Source organism: Patella vulgata, chromosome 3, assembly GCF_932274485.2.
Source record: "Patella vulgata chromosome 3, xgPatVulg1.2, whole genome shotgun sequence".
Classification (NCBI taxonomy): Eukaryota; Metazoa; Mollusca; class Gastropoda; family Patellidae; genus Patella; species Patella vulgata.
In genome coordinates, this window is record NC_065881.2 from 52,904,109 (window position 1) to 52,928,082 (window position 23,974).

A 23,974-nucleotide genomic window follows, 5' to 3' on the forward strand; every position below is an offset into this window, starting at 1 on the left:
AGTGTACTACGAGGGAAATTTGCCCAATCAGCAGCAATTCTACCTACATGTACTCTTTGCTGAATTTAATCTGCCAAGAGTTCTTTAAATGCACACTAACAGGAACTCAGTTTTTTGTCCCTCTGCCCTGCCCCATTCACAAGGTAAACCACAGTGAAAAAACTGACCCGAATAAAACCTAAGTATCTTTCTTGGCCTACACAGGAATAGAACAAGGGACCTCCTGGTTAGTGATCAAGTGCCTTATTGACTGAGCCGTTCCCATTCCTTTTCAAATATTCTAGCTTGGAGGATCATAATATTGAGATAAAGTCAATATATTGTGGATATTTGTATCATTATTTCATTACTATATATACTATTCAAAAAAAGTAGGGGATATTTGATTTTTAAGTGTTATTAAAGTCACCTAATGAAACTGACGAAGAAACAAATGACAAAATGAAATGAAGTTCACATTCATCGATTTATTCCAAATGATCGTTAGACTAAGTAAGGCACAGACTGACCATTATAAGGGTAAAATGATATCCGGGGTCAAACAGCAAAGTTACCACAGCATCACAACCAAGTCAGTAACGGGTAAATCTTCCTCTGTTTGCCAAACAAGCATTGATCCGACGTGGCATACTCCTGATGAGACGTCTAAGGTCATTTTGGTCCAGATTGTCCCATTCCTGTTGCAACGCAGCATCAAGTTCTTGGACATTAGCAGGACGTTGTTGACGTTGACGTAACCTCTGTCCAAGCATGTCCCAGACATGCTCGATGGGGGAGAGGTCGGGACTCAGTGCTGGCCAAGGTAATGTGGTGATGTTCTGTTGTTGGAGGTAACCTGTAACGATCCTGGCCCTGTGACATCTTGCGTTGTCATCCTGGAAGATGAAACGGCGGCCATGACGTCGTGCGAACGGCACAACATGGACTGCCAAGATGTTGTCCCGGTAGTACTGGCCTGTAACACGCCCTGCAACAACATGTAAAGCCGTTCTTCCAGCAACAGTGATGCCTCCCCACACCATAACAGAACCACCCCCAAATCGATCATGTCTGATGACGTTAACGTCTTGGAAGCGCTCGTTTCGACGACGCCACACCCTCCTACGTCTGTCCAAAAAATCAACAGTGAACCTTGACTCATCTGAAAACATCACATTGCTCCAGCGTCGATTATCCCAGTGTTGACGATCCCTACACCAACGACGTCTTGCCTGAATGTGATGATCTCTCAAACAAGGGATCACGCGAGGACGTCGGGCGCGAAGGTGACCCCTATGCAGTCGATTCCGAATCGTCTGGCCACTCACTCTCACACCAGTGTCTGTTTGAAGACGAGCGCTGATCTGATTTGCTGTGATGACACGATTTCTCAAGGCCAAGGTACGGATAAATCGATCCTGGGCTTGAGTTGTCGCCCTTGGTCGACCTGAGCGTGGTCTGTCCTGTACAGATTGTGTATCACGGTATCTGGACCATAGCCTGCTTATGACAGACTGAGAAACATTCATCGTCCGCGCCACAACCGCCTGTGTTGTGCCGATCTGTAGCATGCCAAGGGCACGTAACCTTTCATTTTGGGTAAGCCGACGCATATCAAAATTTGTTTTCTGGTCACTAAAACAATTAAACTGATGTTTCCACCCTGGAATTCAATGCCACAATGACTGTAACATTCAAAGTCAGAGTCGTGCAAATCTTGGGTTGGACCCCCATGATGATCCCAAGCATCACCTGCATTCCATGCGGTAGCTATTGGTGCGTTTGGGCGTCACATGTAACTGGAAATGTTTCTTCTGTTAGGTTCTATAGTGACTTTTTTCGTAGTCATTTGCATATTTTAGTATTATGCCCCCAAAATCAAATATCCCCTACTTTTTTTGAATAGTATATGTAGGCTAGTTAATCTAGCAAATGAATAATTCATAGAAACATTTTACATATACATAATTTTTTATACAATCTACATGTATTAGACAGATATTGGCTGGGTCTTTAATAAAATAAAAAATTATTTTATTTATGTGTTGCACAACACATCAATTTTACAACACCTTTTTAAAATTCTGATTAAGGCTAACATTACCCAAAGTAACACAGCAAGCAATATGAAAAACTGATAAACATTATATTCTGATCATTTGTAAAGTCAACCTTACTCATGTATGTTTAGCAGACAATATTTCAAGGAATATTAATGGGTAATAATCATTTTACAAAACATGTTAAATTCTTATATTTGTAAAGTCAACCTTACTCAAATCAGTCCAGCAGACAATCTGTCTGGAAATGTTGATGAGATAATAATTATTTAATAATGCATGTTAAATTTTCATTATTTGGAAAGCTAGCCTTACTCATTTAATAATGCATGTTAATTATTTAATAATGCATGTTAAATTTTCATTATTTGGAAAGCTAGCCTTACTCAAATCAGTCCAGCAGACAATCTGTCTGGAAGTATTAATAGATAATAATTAATCCATAAAACCTGTAAAATTCTGATGATTTGTAAAGCTAACACTGCTCAATTTAAAGTAAGTTAAATATAGGAGACAGACTGTCTGGAGAGTTGATAGGTAATAATAAATCTACAATGTAGAATGTTTATTAAATAATACAGATTCTAATTCTAATCAAGGCTACAGCTAATTAATATTACTCAAGTAATATACCGGTAATAATTGTTTAATATTTTAAAAATTGAGGAGATTATTATTAACTTTGGGCAGCAAAACCTGTACATGCATGTCCATTTCCAGGCCTAATATACATGTACGTACATGTAAATGTGACTTGTCTGGATTATAGATATTTCTGCAATAATGGAGATACATATCTTTCCCGCTTTTTTACGCACTCAATATCAGTTTTGGAGAACATGATGGAAAATATCTAGATTTCATTGTGAATGCATTTTCATCAACAATATAAATAAATATACCTGTGAGCCATAATGTGTTCTTCCATACATGACGTTATCTGTATAAAGGTTGACATCATCAATATCAGTACAAAGGTAATGAACACAAGGTACAGCTAAAACGGTTTAAGGTGTCAAATTTATCATCAACCTTATAGAATGTTGAGCATTTAAATAGTGACTACTACAGACAGCTTCTAAACATAGTTAAAGGTTTATTTAACCTTTACTCCCAAGTCTTATTATTATACAGTCATTTGAAAAGCACACAATTTAACACAACTTTCTAACATAAACTTGATCCTATTTACAGAAAATACATAATGCATTTTAAAATTGAACAAAGGGATATTACACCCAGAAAAAAAAAATTGTGACAAGTTGTTAAAAAAAAAATATAGTCTTTGTTATAAGTTTGATTCTAGAAATATAATGGCCGATCATCATTTGTTAATACATGTATATGATATGGATATGGTGTTATACATGTATGTACAAGATATATGTAATGAATCATAACATATTTTTTGTAGGCCTTGTGTCTCTTTATTATTTATCATGTGATTTTATTCATAGTTTGTAAAGACAGGAAATACAAGTTTAACTAGTCACCAAATCTAAACAACCTTTTTTGATATAATCTTTTCATCTACATTTGTACATTCTACATTTACTAATATCCAAACATTTTACAGTCAAAAGATTATTCACATCAATTTCTTATATCATTTTTCACTTTTAATCTTGTAACCCAGTTTGATGATTTTAAAATTCCAGGGAAACAGTTAATCATATGCAGAAACATACACAACATGTACCCTAATCTCCAACTTATGGGGTCTTATTTGTCAGTTGAACCAGTATGCCAAAACTTGTACATCTTATTAATGACTTCATTGCTAGTGGCAAATTGATAACATCCGAACTACTGATCAAAGCTATTTACCACCTTAAATTATACATGTATCTGTCATCTAGACATTACAATGTTCACACAAATTACATTTTATCCTCTGATCTTGTATGATTTGGTCTATTTCCAGCACATAGATTGGTTGTCAGGCAAAAAAAAAAAACACACATGCACAAAGCATGTAAGTTGCATTTTCATTCTTTTGTAGGTGTAAGTAATTGACCACGATTCCCCCAACCCTCTTTACAAGATAGGTTGTCAGGCAACAAACAAAATGCACACTCACTACACCTTAGACGTCCAAGGTGTGCTTAGAGGTTGTGTCAATGTGAAACTTTTAAGTAGACACAATCTTAAAAATGCCTTTCCATGTACAAACAGAGTGATTTGATGATATATTTGGACTAAAACATATTCAAACTAATTAATCTATCAAAAATTTGCTTCAAATCCCTTTCAAAACAATGTTTTTTCGAGGAAATACAGTGTACCCTAAGCTATAAAAAATCGAGTTAAAGAAGCCATGTTTGTGACGCGTGAGTTCGCAGTCGTGGCAATCTAATTAAAATATAGATTTATATTTCGTTTTTTATACTTTCGATGGCCTACACTACATGTAGATCTAACAAGTTATAGTGGGAGTTCACGTTTTATGACGTCAGGTACCAAGCAAGCGACATTTGACCCGATAATGTCAGTCATTCGATTAACCAATTAGCGACCGCCATGCTTTTTAAAATCTACTTTTGCTTTGTTTGGATTTCTATCGCTGGTATTGTCTACCCACAGTTCCGAGCAAAAAAGGTCAAACGCTCGATTCGACAGACCATTTGATTGGTTGACCCCTCATTTCAAGCAGAACACAAGTTAAATAACAAGTCTTCCAGATCTAAATGTAGTAAAGACAAGTAAAAACGAAATTTTGAACTATAAAAAATGAAACGAAATTGGATCTGTGTTTTAATCAGATTGTTGTCGCAGAGACTGCCAAGCCAATGGAGAATTCATGCATAAAAAAAGATGATGTTGTTAGCAAGTAAATTATAGATTATCCCTTGCCCACTTGTAGTACATTTGAGTCTCTCACCTTTTCCACGTTTGTTCACCCTCATGTTTATTAACATACAGTATTAAATAAACCGTGCTCCCTAATGAAAAGTGGTCAGACAATCTATTCTACATGTCACTCGGACGCTGACTATTAGTGACACCCTTACATTTTTGTCATGTGCACGCTCCATGGTATTTTTCAGGGAATCCAGTCTATTTTCTAATAGGATTGGGTGTCTCTCCTTTCCATATATACCAAAATTGTCATACGTTTATTAGATATACATGTAACCCCCCGATTAATACTTTTGTAGGAATGCATCTTTAATACTATATAATATTGACAAGATGCTGTAATATAATCGAGGGCAATAACTCTATAAATATCAGAATTTGTTATTTATGCCAATAATCAAAACAAAGAACATAACTTTCATTTAGATCAGATGTTGACTTTTGCTGTTTGCAAGTTTCCACACTGTTAGCAAGGGCCACAACTCTAAAAATTATTTACAGAAATTCTTGAACATTGATAGTATTCTTTATTTCACAAATTAACAGGCAAGTGCCATTATTCTGGGCGTAATAAAAGTTAATTTGTTAAATTCAATAAGTTTTTTTCGTTCTTGTTAATTTATAGTGATCTGACCATAACATTTGTCGCCAATTTTTATAAAGTGAACAAGAAGTCTAAGTCTAGAAGTATTTAATGTTAACTGTTGAAATATGATTCTTTGTCTGCCCTTACTATTAAACAAGACATAAAAATGTCAAGTAAAATCAATATCAACTTGTGTTGTTCACAAGATTCTACAAATTCATCAAGGAAATAACTTGGGACATTATTATCAGAAATTGTTGATATTCAAGTCTTTTTCATCTCGCAAAAGTAAACTAAATAAATCTTTAAAAGATCAAATCATAAATCCATCCTATACACATGTAGTGTTTAATTTAACTTCAATAATTCGCTTGCGCGTAGGGGTCTTTAGCAGTGGAAGGAAACCTGAGGACCTGGAGAAAGCAAATGAGGTTGGATAGGCGACCCTACTCCTTGTCACGTACAACCGGGGATTCGAACCACGCCAGTTGACTCAATGACAGGCTTTATGATACAGCACGACAATATACACCAACATGTGGCTGTAAAAAACCTGAGCGAAGGCAACAACCAATGAAGTACATGTACATGTAATCATCAGACAATTAAAAATTGGGCTATTTCAAAGTGCCAACATAAACTAACATGTACCAATAATTAGATGGTTTTTAACTGGCCAAATTATAGAATATTAGTTGAAAAACAAACAGATTTTATGTGTCTTAGATGAACATACATTTACATACAGTATAAACACTGGAGAGTCCACAAGATATTTCAAAGGACAATTATCGGAAATCATTGATAATCAATCAACTTTTTCGTCTCATGAACATGAACTGACAGTGTGCTGTACAAAGTTTGCGGTTTATTGAATCAAAGACCCCATGTAGATCTGCTTTTACTTTCAACATTGACAAAGGTTTAACAATTTGTTTACTTAAGGGAGATAACTCCAATTTAAAACATGAAAAACAAAGTGGATCCTGCATGAAGTGGCAAACAAAATGTCTAAAATCCTGAGCAGTCCCAGATATTTCTTGGTACATATGACATGTTGATATCAATCTAAGCTGGTATAAATTAAGTATTGAAATCAATAGACAAAAAGAAATACATGTAGTCCGGTTACAATTTACATGTACTCCGATAGTTTCAGCTCAGACCATTGAGTCATTTGGAATTTTCAGTTGCAAAGTCTGAAGTTTAGAATAATTTGTCGTATGATATAGCTAAATTATATTGTGAACATACATAACTCGTCGTCCTATAATAATAATAAAAAAAGATGTTTTAAACATTTTTTCCGACTGGGACTCACTGCGAGACTAAGACGGCGGTCGGCGAAGCTTGTAATTTTGCTTGTTTGGGTGGTGTAGCGTCAGTAGCATGACTATCATCATTTTTCCCCAACTGAGACTCACTGCGAGACGAAGTTACTTTACTAGTAAAGTAAGACGATATAGGTTTGATTCGTCTGCTAGCCATGCTGTCAGCTGTCTCGCAAACTTTCGATAAATACAGCGCATGCGCAATGAGAATTTCTTCGCAGAGGACAATGAGATTGACCCAATTTCAAACCAGGAAAGTAACAAGAGTGACATTTGACTGGGATCATTTCCGATTACGTTATCTTTATGGAGAAAAGTTCAGATAGCTAGTGTTAATTGGGGACTTCAAGATATATGTTCACTCGCCAGAAACCTAGCATTTATAAATATCTGGTCGCCATTGTCAAAATTCACCCGCAAATGCAAGTGTTTCAGTCGCATTGTAGAGCCTTGTGTACATGTAATGACTTACATGATCAACAAAACTATCCTACTGACATGAAAATAAATATCTTTTTTTTTATGCGGAATCCAAAATATCATAGGAATATTGACCTACTTATTCATGGTAATTTTAAAGATTTTTACTCACTTTTGTAGCAACAGCAAAACTTTCAGAAAATCGTCTTTGATCTTGCTCATGAAGAAGTGTTTTGTCATGGTTAAACCTCTGGATTACTTTTCTCACCATTGAATCTTCATCACTGTCTGAATCTGAATCATCAAAATCATCTGGATGAAAGTATGGTATGGGCGGGGCAGATGGAGATCGCAACATAGCCTTGTTACGACAATATGATCGGGGACTCAACCTTGCCATGTTTAAATCAACAGTTTCAACTCTATCGTTTATAGAGTTTAATTGTGTAAATGGTGCGGACCTAGGCCTTGGACTAATGAACTGCCCTTTAACAAATTCATTTTTACATGAATCATCACTACTAACTTCATTCGGACCCTTACGTTGTTGTAACAAGTTTCTCATACTCTGACGTAAATTCTCAGCACTATTATGATGATGTTGTGGGTTATCATTTCTCCAAGACCTATGTGGGTTAGGCATAGCTCTGGGATTAAGTTTGTTCGAACTGCTGTTGCCTTGCCAACATTCTTCGCTACTTGTGGAATTGTTCATCTGCCGTCTTAATTCAAAAGCTGAACCCGGTCTTTTGAAATTAGATCTTGAAGAAGGAATGGTCTGCACTTCTGGAGATAAATGATGAATAGCAGGGTTACTTCCCCTGGCACCAATAGCACTAGGTCTTGGTTGAACTGGTTCCTCCACAGCCATATCGACAATAAAACCGCGTTCATTAGCATTGTCATCTTTACCAAATCCTAATCCGCTGTCACTATTTGAAGAATTACTGGAACTTCGTTGAGCAGGACGAGCAGGATTAGCGAAAGCTTGTGATCGAATAATTTCGTTTTCATAACCATCACCTTGCCGGTCTTTGTATAAATTAGCAACGGCTAGAATAATATGTGTGGATGATCGAGGAAATTCTAAACAACTCAATGTATCATGATCTACAGTACACTGTATAGAGAAAGACTTAGCTTTTTGAGCATGCATACTGTGTGATCGAAGCTCAGGATCCACCATAAAAATATGACAAGAACTGGCTGTTCCTACATTCTCATGCCTACCACTGAATTCGCTGACATCATCTGAATGATCATGAAGTGTCACAATTCCAAAAAATCTTTTATCGTCTGGGCAAACACCGCTAAATGCAAGTTTGTCAGCGGGATATTGTGCTATTATTTTACCACCTGTATTGGTTAGTCCTACACCATCGGAATGAACATCCATTAGCACTAACGTATGAATCTTTTTCTCTATTCGAAGACGTCGGACAGCATTCCTTAGTGATTGTAATCGTTGATGGGGTCTATTAGCATCACTTGGCATTTCTATAGAACCTATATAACCTACTACTGCTCGGACATCTCCGTATTCGTTAAATACACCAGAATTTTCGCTGTTATCACTATTTATACTGTCAGATGGTAGGTGACCAGCTGGTATATTGTAAGCCAGGGCAACAGAGTTCATATCTTCATAATATCTATTACGTGTATGTCCACTTCGATCACCATGGAGATTAAGGTTAGGTTGAGAGTGAGAGTGATGTGATGAATTTGAGCGAGAACTTTGCGTGAGGTTTGAGTGCGAATTATGCACTAAGTTAGAATGAGAGCTGTTACTAGCGTAAGAATGCTGTGAGTTCAATGAATGATAAGACACATAAGATAAAGAGTTCTGAGACACATGGTGAGCATGAGAATTTGACAGAGAGTTCTGCATCGTTGAAGCAGAGCTAACACTTTTTAATGATTGGCTGGAGTAGGAAGTTTTTAATCTGGCGCCGTTACTGGATCCATTGTGAGAATTTTCCTTGCCATAAGCTCCGCCTTCGGTTCCTTGCACATTCAACCTGCAATTGGTCCCCTTGGTTTCTAATTTACTATTATGAGATCGGTGACTATCTGGGGCTTTAGGGGGTAAGTTTTTTGGCTGTCGCGGGCGGACTCTATTAGGAAAACGTGATTTCAGACGAGGATGATAATCCTCCTCCGATGAATCAGAATCGTTTAAATTTTCAGCTACTTGTAGTTCTAATGTTCCAGTTGATAATCCTACCATTCTTACAACCGAATCGTGACTTGATCGGGACACATTTTCACCATTTACAGACATTACATAGTCACCAGGTTTGAGTCCCATCTGTTCTGCAGGACTACCATTAACAATACAACTTAAGACACACGGATGTTGACCAGATATTGTAAAACCATAACCAGATTTTCCTCTTGACACTTGAACTGTCTTTACACCATGCATAGGTCTCTTCTTTCTACGTCTCATCTGTTGTTGCGGATGCATGGTGATGTCTGAAAAACAGTTAAATAGTCAGATTAGTTTTCCTGATCAAAACAATAATCTCAAACATATTCATCACATATACAACAGACTTCGCATAAAGAGTAGTGGTTTCAAATATACATATAAATTGCTATAGGACAGAGTTAAGTCAGAATAAATACAACCGACGAGAAACACAATGTATACATGTATCATCAGTAGATTGGCTTTTTAAAAGAAACATACCAACATGGCCTGATTACTATTCTTTACATGCAAATCTATACTGGTACACAGCTACTCCCTCCCGGGATGTAAATACTACCGTCACACTTGTACATGTATCATGTTGTAATTTTCACTGTAGGTTTCATTTTGTCAATAACGGTAAACAAACATTGTACACAGTTTTGTAGGCGAGATCTTAATCCTGTTCACAAGTGTGCCAAAAACTATGCAGACAATGTCATACATGTCATCTACATGTACCTTGTGTAATAGACACTGTACACATGTACATGTACATCTACAGTTATCTATGCAAAATTATTAGGATCTGCTGATGCATTTGTATACTGTAATAGAATATCAACTCTTATCAAGTGATTTGACCTAAAAAATTTCACTGTCCTTCTAAAGATTAGATAATAAACTTATGACAATCTCACTTTTGAAATAGAAAAATTCACATACAAAAAACATGTACCTTGATCTTAAGTTGAAAATTAGAACTTAGTCTTACTGTCCAAAACAATGATACAAGAATTAGCAATGTGCTTGCAAAGATAAGAACCTCTACTAGACATAATAATAATAATAATATTATTGATTATGATGAATAATAACATAAACACACACTTGCTCAATAAAAATATACAATAAGAGTCAAATGTACTGTGTAATGAAAATGGGTTACTTACTTAGATGTCCATAAAATTATAACTTAGTTACGTCATTAAATATTAATAATAAAACTATATCAATATTAAGCTACATGTAACTCATAATACTTATTAGTAATAACATAACCGTCTTGTTTTACTGTATATTAGGGTGATAATTATGCTCAAAATAATGATTGATAAAGTCTGGGTCTTAACATTATCATCAACGGAATATTTATTATTATCATCAGGTGACATATCTTTATATTGATATAACTTAACTGAAGAAATAGGTCATCCATAACAAGTGTCTACTTTATAATATTCTAGTAATAAAAAGAAATTCTTCTCAAGTCACAGTGACTGAGGATTGATGAGGAACACAATTTGAAAAAGAAATTAAAACCTGTGCTTCAATGTTAAAATTCTTAAAGTGACAATACATGATTTGCATTTTTAAGGAAAATAAAAATTCCTCAAGGCTTAAACCAAGCAATTAGGCACTCTAGAAAAAGTCCTGATGCACCATTTTAGCACTATAGTTATCACTTGCAAACTACAATATTTTAGCCTTATATTTCTATTACAATAAAGAACTGACCAAATCAAACGACTGTCTGAGATGCATTTTTGTGATTGTGAAAAATATTCAATCCTCAAACTCGCCTTTTGTATAATTTTCCAGTGAGTTCCACAGCAGGAGTAAACTGGTTGAAAAAAGAGGATTGTATAGTCTTGAACCACCAGTCAATAAGGGCTATAAATGGAGGTGATGAAAATATTCAGCTAATACCGGTATTTGGGAGTCTAAAAATGTTCATATCTCTAGTCATAATGAATGAAATATATATAGTACATGTACATGCATGTATTACGTAGATTTATCTCTGGAGGTATGGTTTATTAACTATTTGATAATTACTATATTGATTAATGGCTTCTAAGTTACTGTATGATTAAGATAAGTTTTAAATTTTAGCATGGACTGCCCTACCTTAACCGATATTCAATGCACAGTAGAGAAAAGGTAACACCAATGATGAACATATTCTGGTATATTACCTGATAGATATAGATGCATGTACATCTTCATGAAGTTGTCTTTAATAACAGTATATAAGTTACAGCCTACACACAGATATATATTATAGCAGCCGACCAGACAGAGAGCATAAGATTAAGAATGTTTTGATTAAGGCTAGACACATAAAATAATGTGATCAACCTCACTTGCTGTACATCATTCAAATGTCAAATCGTCTGTGTGATCTATGTCAATCACTATTACAACAGATAAAGCAAAAATAAAATCAAAGCAATTACAGAATCTGTTTTCTAACATAACAGAACTAAACATATGCCCCAACCTTGTTCACTATACAAGAAATACAGTTAATGTGAGAGGTGGACCAATACAGGGCAATGGCCCATTCTGTGTTTTTAAATTAAAATATGTAAGCAGACAAATAGTTTGAATTGTCAATGAGGTGTATCAGTAACTAATAGGCCATGATCTACCAATATGCATTTTGTAAAACCCAAACTATAAAGCTTCAGATGCTCCACGTCCACTCGACACAAACTAAGTTACTTGAATTTGGTTTATCTGTGAAAACATCACATCATTCACATGGCACAAATTTCGAGTCTGGTGGATTTCATATCAATAACTTGGTGGGCGTAGGGGTCTTTAGAAGTGGTAGAAAACCAGAAGTGTCAAGAAAAACTCCAATCCCCCCCCATCAACTTACCTAACTTTCGTTTCGTCATATATGGCCTAGTTACGTAAATTTGTGTGTTACCCTAGGCTATATTTAGATATAAGATGCAACGAAATTTAGGTAAGCAGGTGAAACAAAATTGAAAAAGTTTTTATAGTAATTGGGCTAGGCAAAGCAATAAATGACTGAATTTGTTTCCCCCAGCATAGCTAATTTTTGGTCCGTCATATACATGTATGGCTGCATTACATTAATTTGTGCGTTACCCTATATTTAAATTTCAATGGCAAGGCTTCTGCCAAGCTGTTTAGCAGAAGGGAACATATTGTTAACAGCATGTTGTGTTGCACATACTGACTCTAGCAAGGTAAGCAAGGTCTTATTTTCTCGCTAAAATGTTCCTTTACATTGTTCAGGCGTTCAGAGAGACTAACCGTTTAGCAGTAAATGCTTGCCCAGGTTACATATAATACTAATAGGACGGTTCCTGAACCTACAGGGCGAGTGTAGTAAGACCTACGTTCAGAGCTGAACTAATAAACTATTTGATAATGTCTACATTATCCTGCCTAAATTATGATTTACATCAGTTTTCAATTTTAATATGGACTGCCCTTATCTACCTTCTGAAAAGAGGATGTATTAATGAAATTCAATGAATGATTTTATTCACTGTGCCGTGGTCGGAAAATTTCTTACACAAAATTTTTTCTGTGAATTCAAGAGCTAGGGTCCATTACAATCAATTGATGTAAGCTAAATGTGTTTCAATTTAATCCTACACATACAGACAATAATTCACAAATGGCGTAGTAAAGAAAAAACAGAACGCCTTTTCTTTAAGTTCAAACAATAAAAATCAAAAAAATGAACAGGAAAACGGGCACCTGTCTGACATCGTCATCACGTCTGTCTCGGGGTACTGTCGATTAATCCGTGTCGTATATGTCTAAATAGATAGACAATTACCTTCCATTTACTGTTGCACCTTCATTTCCATCCAAAAAACCCGTGTAGCATGAGATATTTACTAGTATTTCGCAGCCTCATACAGTTTTCTCATCACAAAGTTTGTTTTGAGCGGTTCAACATGGACGGCCGTTCAGCCGGAAATCACCTTCACACGAATTTGATTGGTCAATCAGTGATAACGTCACGTGGCACGAATTTCGGTTTTGGTGGATCGTCAAAGGAAATTGGGTCAAACATGCAACACTGTTGAAAAGTAAATATTGTGATGACGTATAAGCGATAACTGTACATGGGCAATTTCACAAGATGCCATATTTGCTTAGAGAGAACTATTTTTAGACGTTTTTTTAAGAAGGAAAGGAAACAAATTTTCCTGAGCAGACAAATTTGTATAAATTGACAATAAAACAATAAGATATGTAATATATTACTTTATCGAAGCTTAGAGTCCTTCATGATACGGTGGCTGAAACATGAGATATTTTTTATTTTACTATCCTTTCTATATTTCGACTCAAAATACACTTGGAATAAAACTTCATTTTTATTTAGCCCATGTGTCTATCTTACGAAACCCGTAATATAACGTTGGATTCTTCATTCCTTTTATGATTTAAGTAAATAAAGGTATAATCAGTTTCTCTTTTCTGATTCAATCAATCAATTGTCTGTGTAAACAACGGCGGCCAGTGTCTTTGTTGTCAATAACAGGTTTGCAGGGAAGACAAAAGCGACTTTAAAATTTAATTTTGGACAAAAGATATACCCATTTACGTACAGACAATACGGAAGGTGTGTTAATTGCCCCTGTCAACATTTTTAAACGCCCAATAATTAAGTTTGAAAGCCGAGAAAAAGAAACCAAATCAAGACCAAATCAACAATGAGATTATTTCATTAGCAGGTTCAGGATTACGATCACACACAGCTTACCTGAAGGACTTAACGACTTTCTTACGAATTTTATCAGCCAATATAGACCGATATGTCGCCTTACGCGACGAAAAAGACTATTGTTCTAAATTTCACCGTTCAACACCAAGACGATGATTTATGCGAAGCGTTAAATAATTTCAGAGATATTTCTTATTAATATACCTCCCTGAGAATAAGGGCACGTCGGCAAGAAAACCCCGAAATATTCTAGCAGACCTGGCAAAAAACTGTACACATGGAAACAGTATATTATGTAATATTTTGGTCACATTGAAAGAGGTTTGTCTGCATTACAGGCCAAAAAGTGTAAAGTTCAGGTAGAGATCTGAAATTTAAGGACCGAATTCCCCCCATTATCAATTGATTATACGCGACAGACAAGGTGCAGACGGGATGCGATATTCTTGGTTCCAAAGAGGGTTTAAGATAACCCCGGGTTCAAAATAAAACTCAAAACGAGACATGCTATCTAGTAATTATAGCCTGCCCCGTGTACGACAACCATCACAAACAATTACATCATTAGATCCCCAAGAATTTCTATCGTATTTTACACGAGTCAAATGGTATTGAACTATTGCAACTGATGGTAAAAATCTCTTGGTCATTCTATCCTAGATGTAAAGCCAGATAGCACAAATTTATAACTCAAGAGTGATACACATACACAAAACCTGACAAGCTGAAATAATCTCATCGAGACAAACATAAGGAAATCACAGATATTAAAGAGCATATCATTGATCAAGCCAGTCTATCAGGGGCCGAAAAAGACTATACCATGACCAAAAAAAGAAGAAAGAAAAAAGTTAAAGATACATTATAATGAAAACTTCATTTATTTTGAAAATTTTTAATTACTTTTTTATGAGCGAAGTTATGAATGTTTGTAGTTTTGACAAGAAATGGTCACGACAGATGGCAACTCCGCCCACAGTTCATAATTCTCGATTGTCTAGTACCAATGCCATTATAATAAACACATCCAGCCCTTTTATCGACAGTATAGCCATATTAGCGTTTACTGCAGATAAGGAGGGTATTAGTCTAACCCACCCAACATCTAAGCCACCCGATGGTTTAGGGAATTCGTTATTGAGTATGTGCTTGCTGACATGTGAATAAATGCCAGAAAAACCAGAAATTATAAGCAAGTTTAACAACCAAATGCATGTCTGTGCATGTGGTGATCTTTACGACCAATGAAAGTGGTATTTACTCAATGTTCTTATCTTCCATACTTACCGGTGTGTTCAGTGGAATCCTCCTCATCTGTACTCCATGTCCGTTGGCGTATATTATTCTCCACCGGCGGCGAAACAACTATCCTTGGAGGGGGAGATAGAGACACTGGTCTTTCTGGCGGAGAAGATATGGGAGACGTGGAGGTTTCAACGACATGAGTTAGCGATGTTAGAGAGCTTGCACTACGACCATATCCTAACTTACGTAAGCCATTTCCAAACTTCTGAATAACTTTACCAACCCCTGCTTTCGTGCTTGGTGTTGCTATATTTCCATTCAAAACAGTCGGCGAAGTTTTACCAACTGCACTGGCCGATCTTATGGGAGTGTTATGACTGAATTTTGACACATTTGGATCCACTTTGAAAACACCCGTCCCAGATCTGTCTGTAATTCCTGATTCAAGCAGGGCAGTTCTATTATCACCCGGTACTCCGTTAAGAACCCCGATATTGTAATTCTGTCGAAGAATTCGTGAGTTCCCATTTTGACTAGCACACAAACCATTACTGTTTCCAATCACCACCCTATCGCTCGAGCCTCTCCGCGCGTACATGCTATTTTCAAATATTCCCCCGACGTGTTCCACCGTCTCTTGCTGTCCTTGTAATTCCTGAAAGTCCTGGACGGTCTGATCAGATTTCTTCTCCTCTGCCTGTTTAGGCACATATTTATATCGCAACATCGAGGAGCTTGCGTCATTTAAACTTTTTGAGATCCATCTTCTAGTATTTTGAGTGATGTTTTACCTGAAAGAGATAAGACAAACTGTATAAGATGAAAGTTTTATCGAAAATATTAAATATTGTTGACAGACCCACCTCACTATAATAAAACTAAACTAAGAAATACATATATATATATATTTCCAGAATAAATTGACTCACAAAAAAATATCATCTCCAAAATTCAATACACATACAAGAGACTACGTTTTTATTCAGCCACTTAATTCTCAAAATTTGAAGAATTTGATGAAATCCACGAAACGAACATCTAAACACATTTTAACCTACAGCGAGAAACAGACTAGACAAAAAGAGAATTCCACCAGCATTCCTCAAGTTAAATGAGACAAGATTGTCACAAATATTATCACAGAAAGAAGGCGGAGTACATCTTGTTAACCGTTGACATTGGATTTTACCGACAATTTTAATTCTGTTTATAAAAAAAATAAGCTTCAGACCAAGACCCGTTTGTCGAGCTCCCAAAGAAAAAATAACATCGCTATAGGCCAGTATTGACAATATTGTGTGCTAAATGTTTAAAACGGATTAAAACGAGTCCGTAAATAGCCAAGTTTAAATTGTTACACTATAAATGGAGGTTAACCAAAACGAGAGGGGTCATTATTAGGTTCAGAGAACGGGTTTTATTAAGAAAAGTATACATAATGTGAAGCGAACCAGATAAACGTGGCCAATTTACTATTCAACTTAAATTATATATTTGTTTTACATGACAGAACTACTTATTTATAAATAAATAAGGAATAGGTGTATATGTTCTTGATTTTTTTCTATTTTGCCAATTTAAATCTACTGTCTTCCTGTCCCTTTACTTCTTTCCATGTTTTGTTTTACAATTACCCTATACATTGTCTATTATGGTAAGACAGGGAGGCACACCCACGTTATAGGGGACTATTTTATGGATACATATTATATCCTACAGCAATGGTAACGAGCAACATCAGCTTGTTAACCATTACTCATCAGATAAAATTAATTTCAACGTGACTAGCACTGGCAAAGAAATTGCGACTATAACTTGATACAGTCTCTAAAATATTTCTAGAAGACTGGATCAAGTCGTAACAAAATACACACCGGATATAAGATTTCGTTTGTTTGTAGGAACCAGGATCAGGGGATCCTAATTAATCAAAAACGCCACCTTTTCCATAGCAAGCGTAGCGATGGTTAACGAGTAGATAATAAGCGTAGCCATTGCTTCAGGAATATAATGGATACAGAAAACAAAATTAAAAATTCGCTAGTTCCATCGAATTGGGGTTCTTCAGTATACATGGTATGTAATTCAGAATGTGATGGTTGTAATACATGCCAACACTGTTAATTATTATTGTTAATTATTAATTATTATATTATGTATTACCTATATACTACATGCAATATAGTAAATCTATATGCCACAAATATTATTACAAGAATAGCTAATACAAATATATTCACTATATATCCATAAATAACAGATATTCACATACCTATGTATTAATACTCTATTCTCTGCGACAATAAGAGGCTTTCTGCGCTTTTATGTATCAGGTAACTGTTTCGATAGTTATATTAAGCCTGAATTAATTGGCTGTCATACATCTATATATATATATGCTTACCAGTGATAAACGGGGTTTTATATACCCGTGTACCTATTAATAGTATACATATGTTATTAGCAAAATCAATATGGTCTATATTAGAAATAGTAAATAACTGTACATATTGTATTACATTACATACTAGAATTCTAAAATGAGAAACAAAACATGGATATAGAGCAAACCTGTTATAAGAGGTCTTAAAAGCTTAGATGGAAAATGTTTGTAAATCTAATATAATATCGTGTTATAAATTATTTAATCAGAAATATCGCATATTACAGCTGTATATATTTAACAAATCAGGTTCTGTTTTTTTTAAGTCAGCATAAATACAGCATCAGTATAGATTGAAAGCTATTTAGATAGAGAAATTTAAATTGTTTTAAAATATTTAAATGTTATGTTTATCCGAGCGGAGTTTTTCTCACGGTATATTGTCAGTTGAACACACACATACTTGGCTGGTACTTGAACGAGTCGGTGATCAAACCAGATAGCATGGGCATTTAACACATTAAATTGTTAAAAGCAGTAATGATATATATGTCAATCTATATATACATGTATATCATTTTAATTATATATTCCTATATATGTACGTTTATTTTAATTTTTATATTCAATATACTAATTCAGGCATATAAAGTCAAACTACATGTTACCAATAAAGTTATGTACTTACCATATCATAGACAACCTTGTGTATGAAAGCTCGATGTCAATACGTAAAAATATAGGTATAATTATCTTTCCTCTAATAATACTTCACTGAATACATAGGTGAGATCATTATTGGTCTTAAAATGAAAGGATTTCTAAGTTCAAGTTTATCTAATAACTCTAACTAAATATTTAAACAGTCGCCGTATTGACATATGTGCATTATGGATTACTGACTATAATAAATATATTTCATTCTTAGAACTTACTTATATAAATGACAAGGCTACATATATATCCAATTTTGGCTATGGATAGTCGCTTTAAAAGTTTCCACCAAATTATTGAAGTATTTTTACGTGATATACGACATCTTGTTAAAAAAAAAGACAGAGAAAATATTCGGTAAGCCCATTTCCATTATATATATCATGTACATACTTTATAATGTTATCAAGAAATTTGTCTTAAACTTCTTATTTACACCAGAACTCGTATTATAAATCCTGAGATTTAAGTTTACAGATTATGCCTATGTATAAGCTGTTTCTTGTGACATAACAATGGAAGAGGATGCAACTCAAATCGTTGCACAATCTTATTAATTTAATTAAAAACACACAGAGCACAGTATAGTAGCAACAGTTTTTTTTATGTACAAACCACATTTACTAAATCTATATATATACATTCGGTAATTTTTCTGCAATCGCGTGAAATATTTACCTGTATCTACGCCATTCCTATAGATTTAATGTATGTGGTTATGGATGTATTTCGAACCTTCATTATTCATGGCATTTAAGGACAAGTTTTTAAAAGCTAATAAACCAAATTAAACGTCAATCATATAGTATATCAAAACACTGCAGAACCAATTCCAACGCAAGTTATATGTCGATTCAAAATTTATAATTTGAGATTTCACGCTGCCATCTTTATTCATCTGAGAGAACTATAATATATATGGTCTTAAAAATTGTGTTGTTTAGTAGACGAAACTCAGGGGACTCGTCCTGATCTTATTTATATTAATTACCTTGAGTATATTATAAACATATGCTCTGATAGGTATTAACAGACGAGAGTAAAATGCTGTCAGCTATACCACAAGATTAAGAAAAAATTGCAATATACTAACCCAACGGATCAATTCATGGGTGAATACACATCTATACGGGTTATGCACCTGTGCTTTTACAATCGCTGTTAAATAATTGTACAATACCCGCATGCTATTACTGAGTCTCAAACACATCATATAAAAATCCAAACATCCGTTCAGTTTCACACACGGGCCATTTATTTTTTAACGGAATGTTTCTCATATAACCTTCCGTGATTTTTGCATACATTTCCCATGATTAAAGTACACACACTATTGACATTTTCTCATCTATATATACAATTTGACCAGATCAGTAAATAAATATATTCAAATTCAACATTAATCCTTAGAAACTTTGAAATCATTCACTGAACAATAAGGTATTCCAAACAAAACTGGTGTACATGTTTGATAATGTATACCCCTGATGAGAGTCACTATACTATATAAGGAATTCATGTAAAGTACATGTTATTACCATAATTATAAAACTTGTAAAGCTGAAACTACACCGAAGAAGTTAGCAGGGAGCACACTATATGAAGTGTCATAGAAATTAGGGTTTTTCGTTACATTTAGCCGTTATACTTACAATACAACACATGGGTCGATCAACATCTTTCATTATAACCATCGTGAAAAGATGATATTTAATATGGAATATTTCTACATGACTCGACATCTAAATACGTCCACTTTACTTGCAGGTTTTTATTCGAGGCACGTCGATTATATTGGGTACACTAATAGTCTCTACGCATGTTTACTATAGGTATGTATTAAGAAAAAGACAAACCAACAAGTGGTTCATAACTAAAGAACTCGAGAGACTTGGTTTCTATTTCTATCCGATATTCAATATTTAATCACTATCGAATTAAATGAACTGAGATAAGAAAAATCCAATAAAAAGATATAAGGCGATCGACTCAAATATCTTCATAAATCCTCTTCATATTAAACATATATCTATAATAACCTTTCACTTGAACTTACTATCTCAAATACAAGTGTTTGAAAAATTAATGCAAGAATTCAAACATCGGTAGAGCCATTTTCATAAATCTTTAGAGTTTGTCAAAAAACGTTTGGCAGCAGACCAAACGCAGCGTTTGACCCTGGCACGACCATCGCGGCTGAAAGAAATGGGAGGACGTTGTCTGTTAAACAAAGCGGGTCTAATCGATTCATATATTTACTTACACGCAGGTATCCATTCAGGACGTTCGACTCGTAAGAAACGATAACCAGCTTGTTGGCTTTTTATCTGCCATCTTTATCTGTCATATTTCTTTTTTCACAGCGGCTAGGAAAATTAAGCTGATTAGCACCAGTTGAATGTCAATGTTACAGAAACTTGCATAGGAGGTTTATAAAAGGTTTAAAGACTTCACAACATTTCTCCAGTCACAGCTTACGTATTTTCGTATCAAGAATTGCGCATGGTTATACAGCTTTTTGTAACTGTGATTAATCATTGCATTTCTGGTAAAAGTTATCTGGAATCTTGTGCTATATCGTTATTTGACCATGTAAACATTTATAATATGCGGCTTAACAGAAGAGCTTGGAACCAAACAGCCTGCAGATATCTTAAAAGATTAGAATGATGTCTGATTTTATTTGGCACAGTTTAAAATGCTGTTACCCATGTTATGTTGACTTCACCGTGTTAAAGATCTATTATGTAAATCTGCCTAATGCAGATCTTTCGTTTGGCCTTAGATGTTATATAAATCCTTAATTAGACATTTATTCACATGTCAAGCCCAAAATCAACCCTCCAGTTCATCGGAGGGTTTAGTTTTTCAACGGATTTAAACACGATTGTCAGTTAATGATTTAATGAAAAAATGGATTATCGAGACTTTGTTTATTAATCATCGTAACAGCGGTAGCAATGACAACCGAGACTAAACTGTTCTTCAAACGACCATAACTCCGCTCAGCATGAAGTAATTTGACTAAAATTTTCAACATATTCCCTTTCCATAATCTATTTTTTAACACTATTATAGCGAGAACTGACAGTTCTTTATCTAAATATTACATAATGCATCTTTAAGCAACTTAGAACTGGTGAAGTTTTTCTTTGTATTTACATAAAGGACAGTCTGAGGCTATTATCAAACTTAAAACATAGCACCATAGAGATACAAATAATGGATAGTTTTATAAAACAACAAGCCATAAAAATATTAAAAATAATGGATATATTCTCAAAACAACATGCACATGCTCATGAACGCATGTGACAAAAAACTCCAGTCATACAAAGCAAGCATACACGGACAGTCCAAAATATTCTACATGGAGACAACATGTTTACAACACCAGTCGAAAACAAATACATGTATTAATAATGAGAATATATTATGTGATAAGCATTTATGTGATAAGCATTTGGATACTGATTACATTGGTAATGTACTCGATATGGAAGATAATAGCCGTAAAAATTGTGATGTTCTTGATGTGGGGGGTAATAGCCGCCAAAGTTGTGATGGAAAGGCTGCTCACGAGAATAATTTAGATATTGATAATTTTCTTAATACTGTGGTTAATATGGAGGGTACTAGCCGTCCCAATTTCGATTTAAAATTTAATATATACTCTGATATAAGTGACATTACACAGGATCAAAGGCACAAACCAATTCACGAAATTCAAACTCAACTGTCATTATGGTGTAATGGTGATATATTTGAACGTTTTTTATAATCGGATAAAAATTGTGACCTGCATAGGTTCCACAGGCTCAAAACACGTTTTTTTTTTGTTCAACCCGGGCCCATAATCCAGGAAGTTACGGTACGATGCACCAATATCGCAAGGAATCGATATCTTTGGATTATAAACACACATGTTCAGTTTCACCAAAATGGGCTAATAATTGTGACCTCTAGTGTGTACAGTCAGGGGCCGTAATCCACGGTCCCATACAAGCCAATATCGAAAGGAACCGAGATCTTTGGGATATATACCTATATTTCAAGTTATGACCTGTAGAGTGTCCACAAAGAAGATGTGAAAATGTGGGCGTATAAAAACGTATCATCGATCTAGTGCCGAACGTATTACACGGATAAGTGACATATAACGGACGGATTTAAGTGGAATTCTTTATGTAGACAAACACGTGAAATCAACATTCGGTCATGTGACATTTCGGTAACTATGAGGTTTTAAAGTAATTTCATGTTCTGTAATTTAATTTGTTCAGAGAATAAATTATCCCAAAATACATTTTTCAGATACGTGTCTATTATTGGTATTTTCTTAAACAATCGTCTATTATTTATAAAACTGTCCATTATTTTATGGACAGTTTTATAAATAATAGACGATTGTTTAAGAAAAGCGTACATTCTCCTATATAATGGTTAAAAACATCAAAGGGTGACGTCATATCTATGTTTTAAGTAAGTATACTAAGCAGCAAAAGAAACGTCAGGTTGGTATGTTACTCTGAATAGACGCATTGCATAAAACTTGCCAAATGTTTTTATAGTATATTTGTGACCACATCTCCAACTTTACCTGAGCAATAAGGCTCCTTCCCAAACACAGAATTGAACCCAGGAAATGTTCTCAAAAACGCAATCTGACTTCTGAGATGCTGCACGTGCTGTTCACCGGGACCACCCTATAAAATGAACCCCCATACCTGGTTGAATCATTCACACTACAACGTCAGCAGCATACCACGACTCACGACAGCACAGAGGAACCAGGCGCTTGGAAGACTCGACGCCGTTGCCAATCACTTCCATGTCAATGTTCGGACCATCTATAGGCTTCAGCAACGCTTCCAGGCCACCAACACCACGGATGATCGCCCCGAACTGGTAGACAAAGGGTTACCACAAGGCGACAAGACCGTCATGGACAGTACGTGCATAATCCCTTCACACGGGCATCTGAGACAGCACGGCAGACAGTGGGAACACACGGAAGACCCATCAGTATACCGATACAGTGAGCCGACGTCTCACCAGAGAGAACATCCATTGCCGTAGACCTTACCGTAGACAGATCCTCACCCCTCTACAGTTTGCACAACAACACCAGAACTGGCGACACAGGCAATGGAGAACTGTTCTGTTCACAGATGAGAGTCGGTATTGCGTATCATCTGCAGATGGCAGAACCAGAATATGGCGTCGACGTGGCCAGCGTTATTCTGACCAATGTGTCATGGAACGAGACTCATGGGGAGGTCCAAGCATAGTGGTTTGGGGCGGAATTGGCCTGAACCAGAGAGTGGGTCCTGTGGTGTTCCAAAATCTTGGTCCAGGGAGAGGAGGCGGCATCACAGCAGTGTGCTACATCGATCAAGCTCTCAGACCCCACGTCATATCACATTTCGTACGTCATCGAAACAACGTTTGCCAGCATGACAACGCCCGTGCCCACA

General features: G+C 35.4%; 1 protein-coding gene and 1 long non-coding RNA gene across 6 annotated transcripts in view; one reads left to right on the forward strand and one right to left on the reverse strand.

The window, feature by feature from the left end:
* The window catches only part of LOC126815634 (regulator of G-protein signaling 12), a 34,234-nt gene extending 14,557 nt beyond the window's left edge, over positions 1-19,677 (reverse strand). Inside the window, exons 1-3 of one of the 5 annotated variants that reach the window (XM_050541366.2) lie at positions 19,591-19,609; positions 15,443-16,191; positions 7,408-9,713 (exon numbers count right to left, since the gene is read on the reverse strand). In XM_050541366.2, coding sequence (XP_050397323.1) covers positions 7,408-9,713; positions 15,443-16,127 — 2,991 coding nt within the window. In that variant the 5' untranslated portion in view covers positions 16,128-16,191; positions 19,591-19,609. Of the gene's footprint in view, positions 1-2,941; positions 3,197-7,407; positions 9,714-9,930; positions 9,947-13,258; positions 13,393-15,442; positions 16,192-19,590 lie in introns of those variants that run through there. The other 4 variants (XM_050541369.2, XM_050541367.2, XM_050541368.2 and 1 more) reach the window with 4 other exon arrangements.
* On the forward strand, positions 18,738-22,736 carry LOC126815652 (uncharacterized). Its single transcript, XR_007678016.1, has 3 exons — positions 18,738-18,854; positions 20,265-20,329; positions 20,861-22,736. It is a non-coding gene; the product is annotated as an uncharacterized LOC126815652 (long non-coding RNA).
* The last annotated feature ends 1,238 nt before the right edge of the window (positions 22,737-23,974 follow it).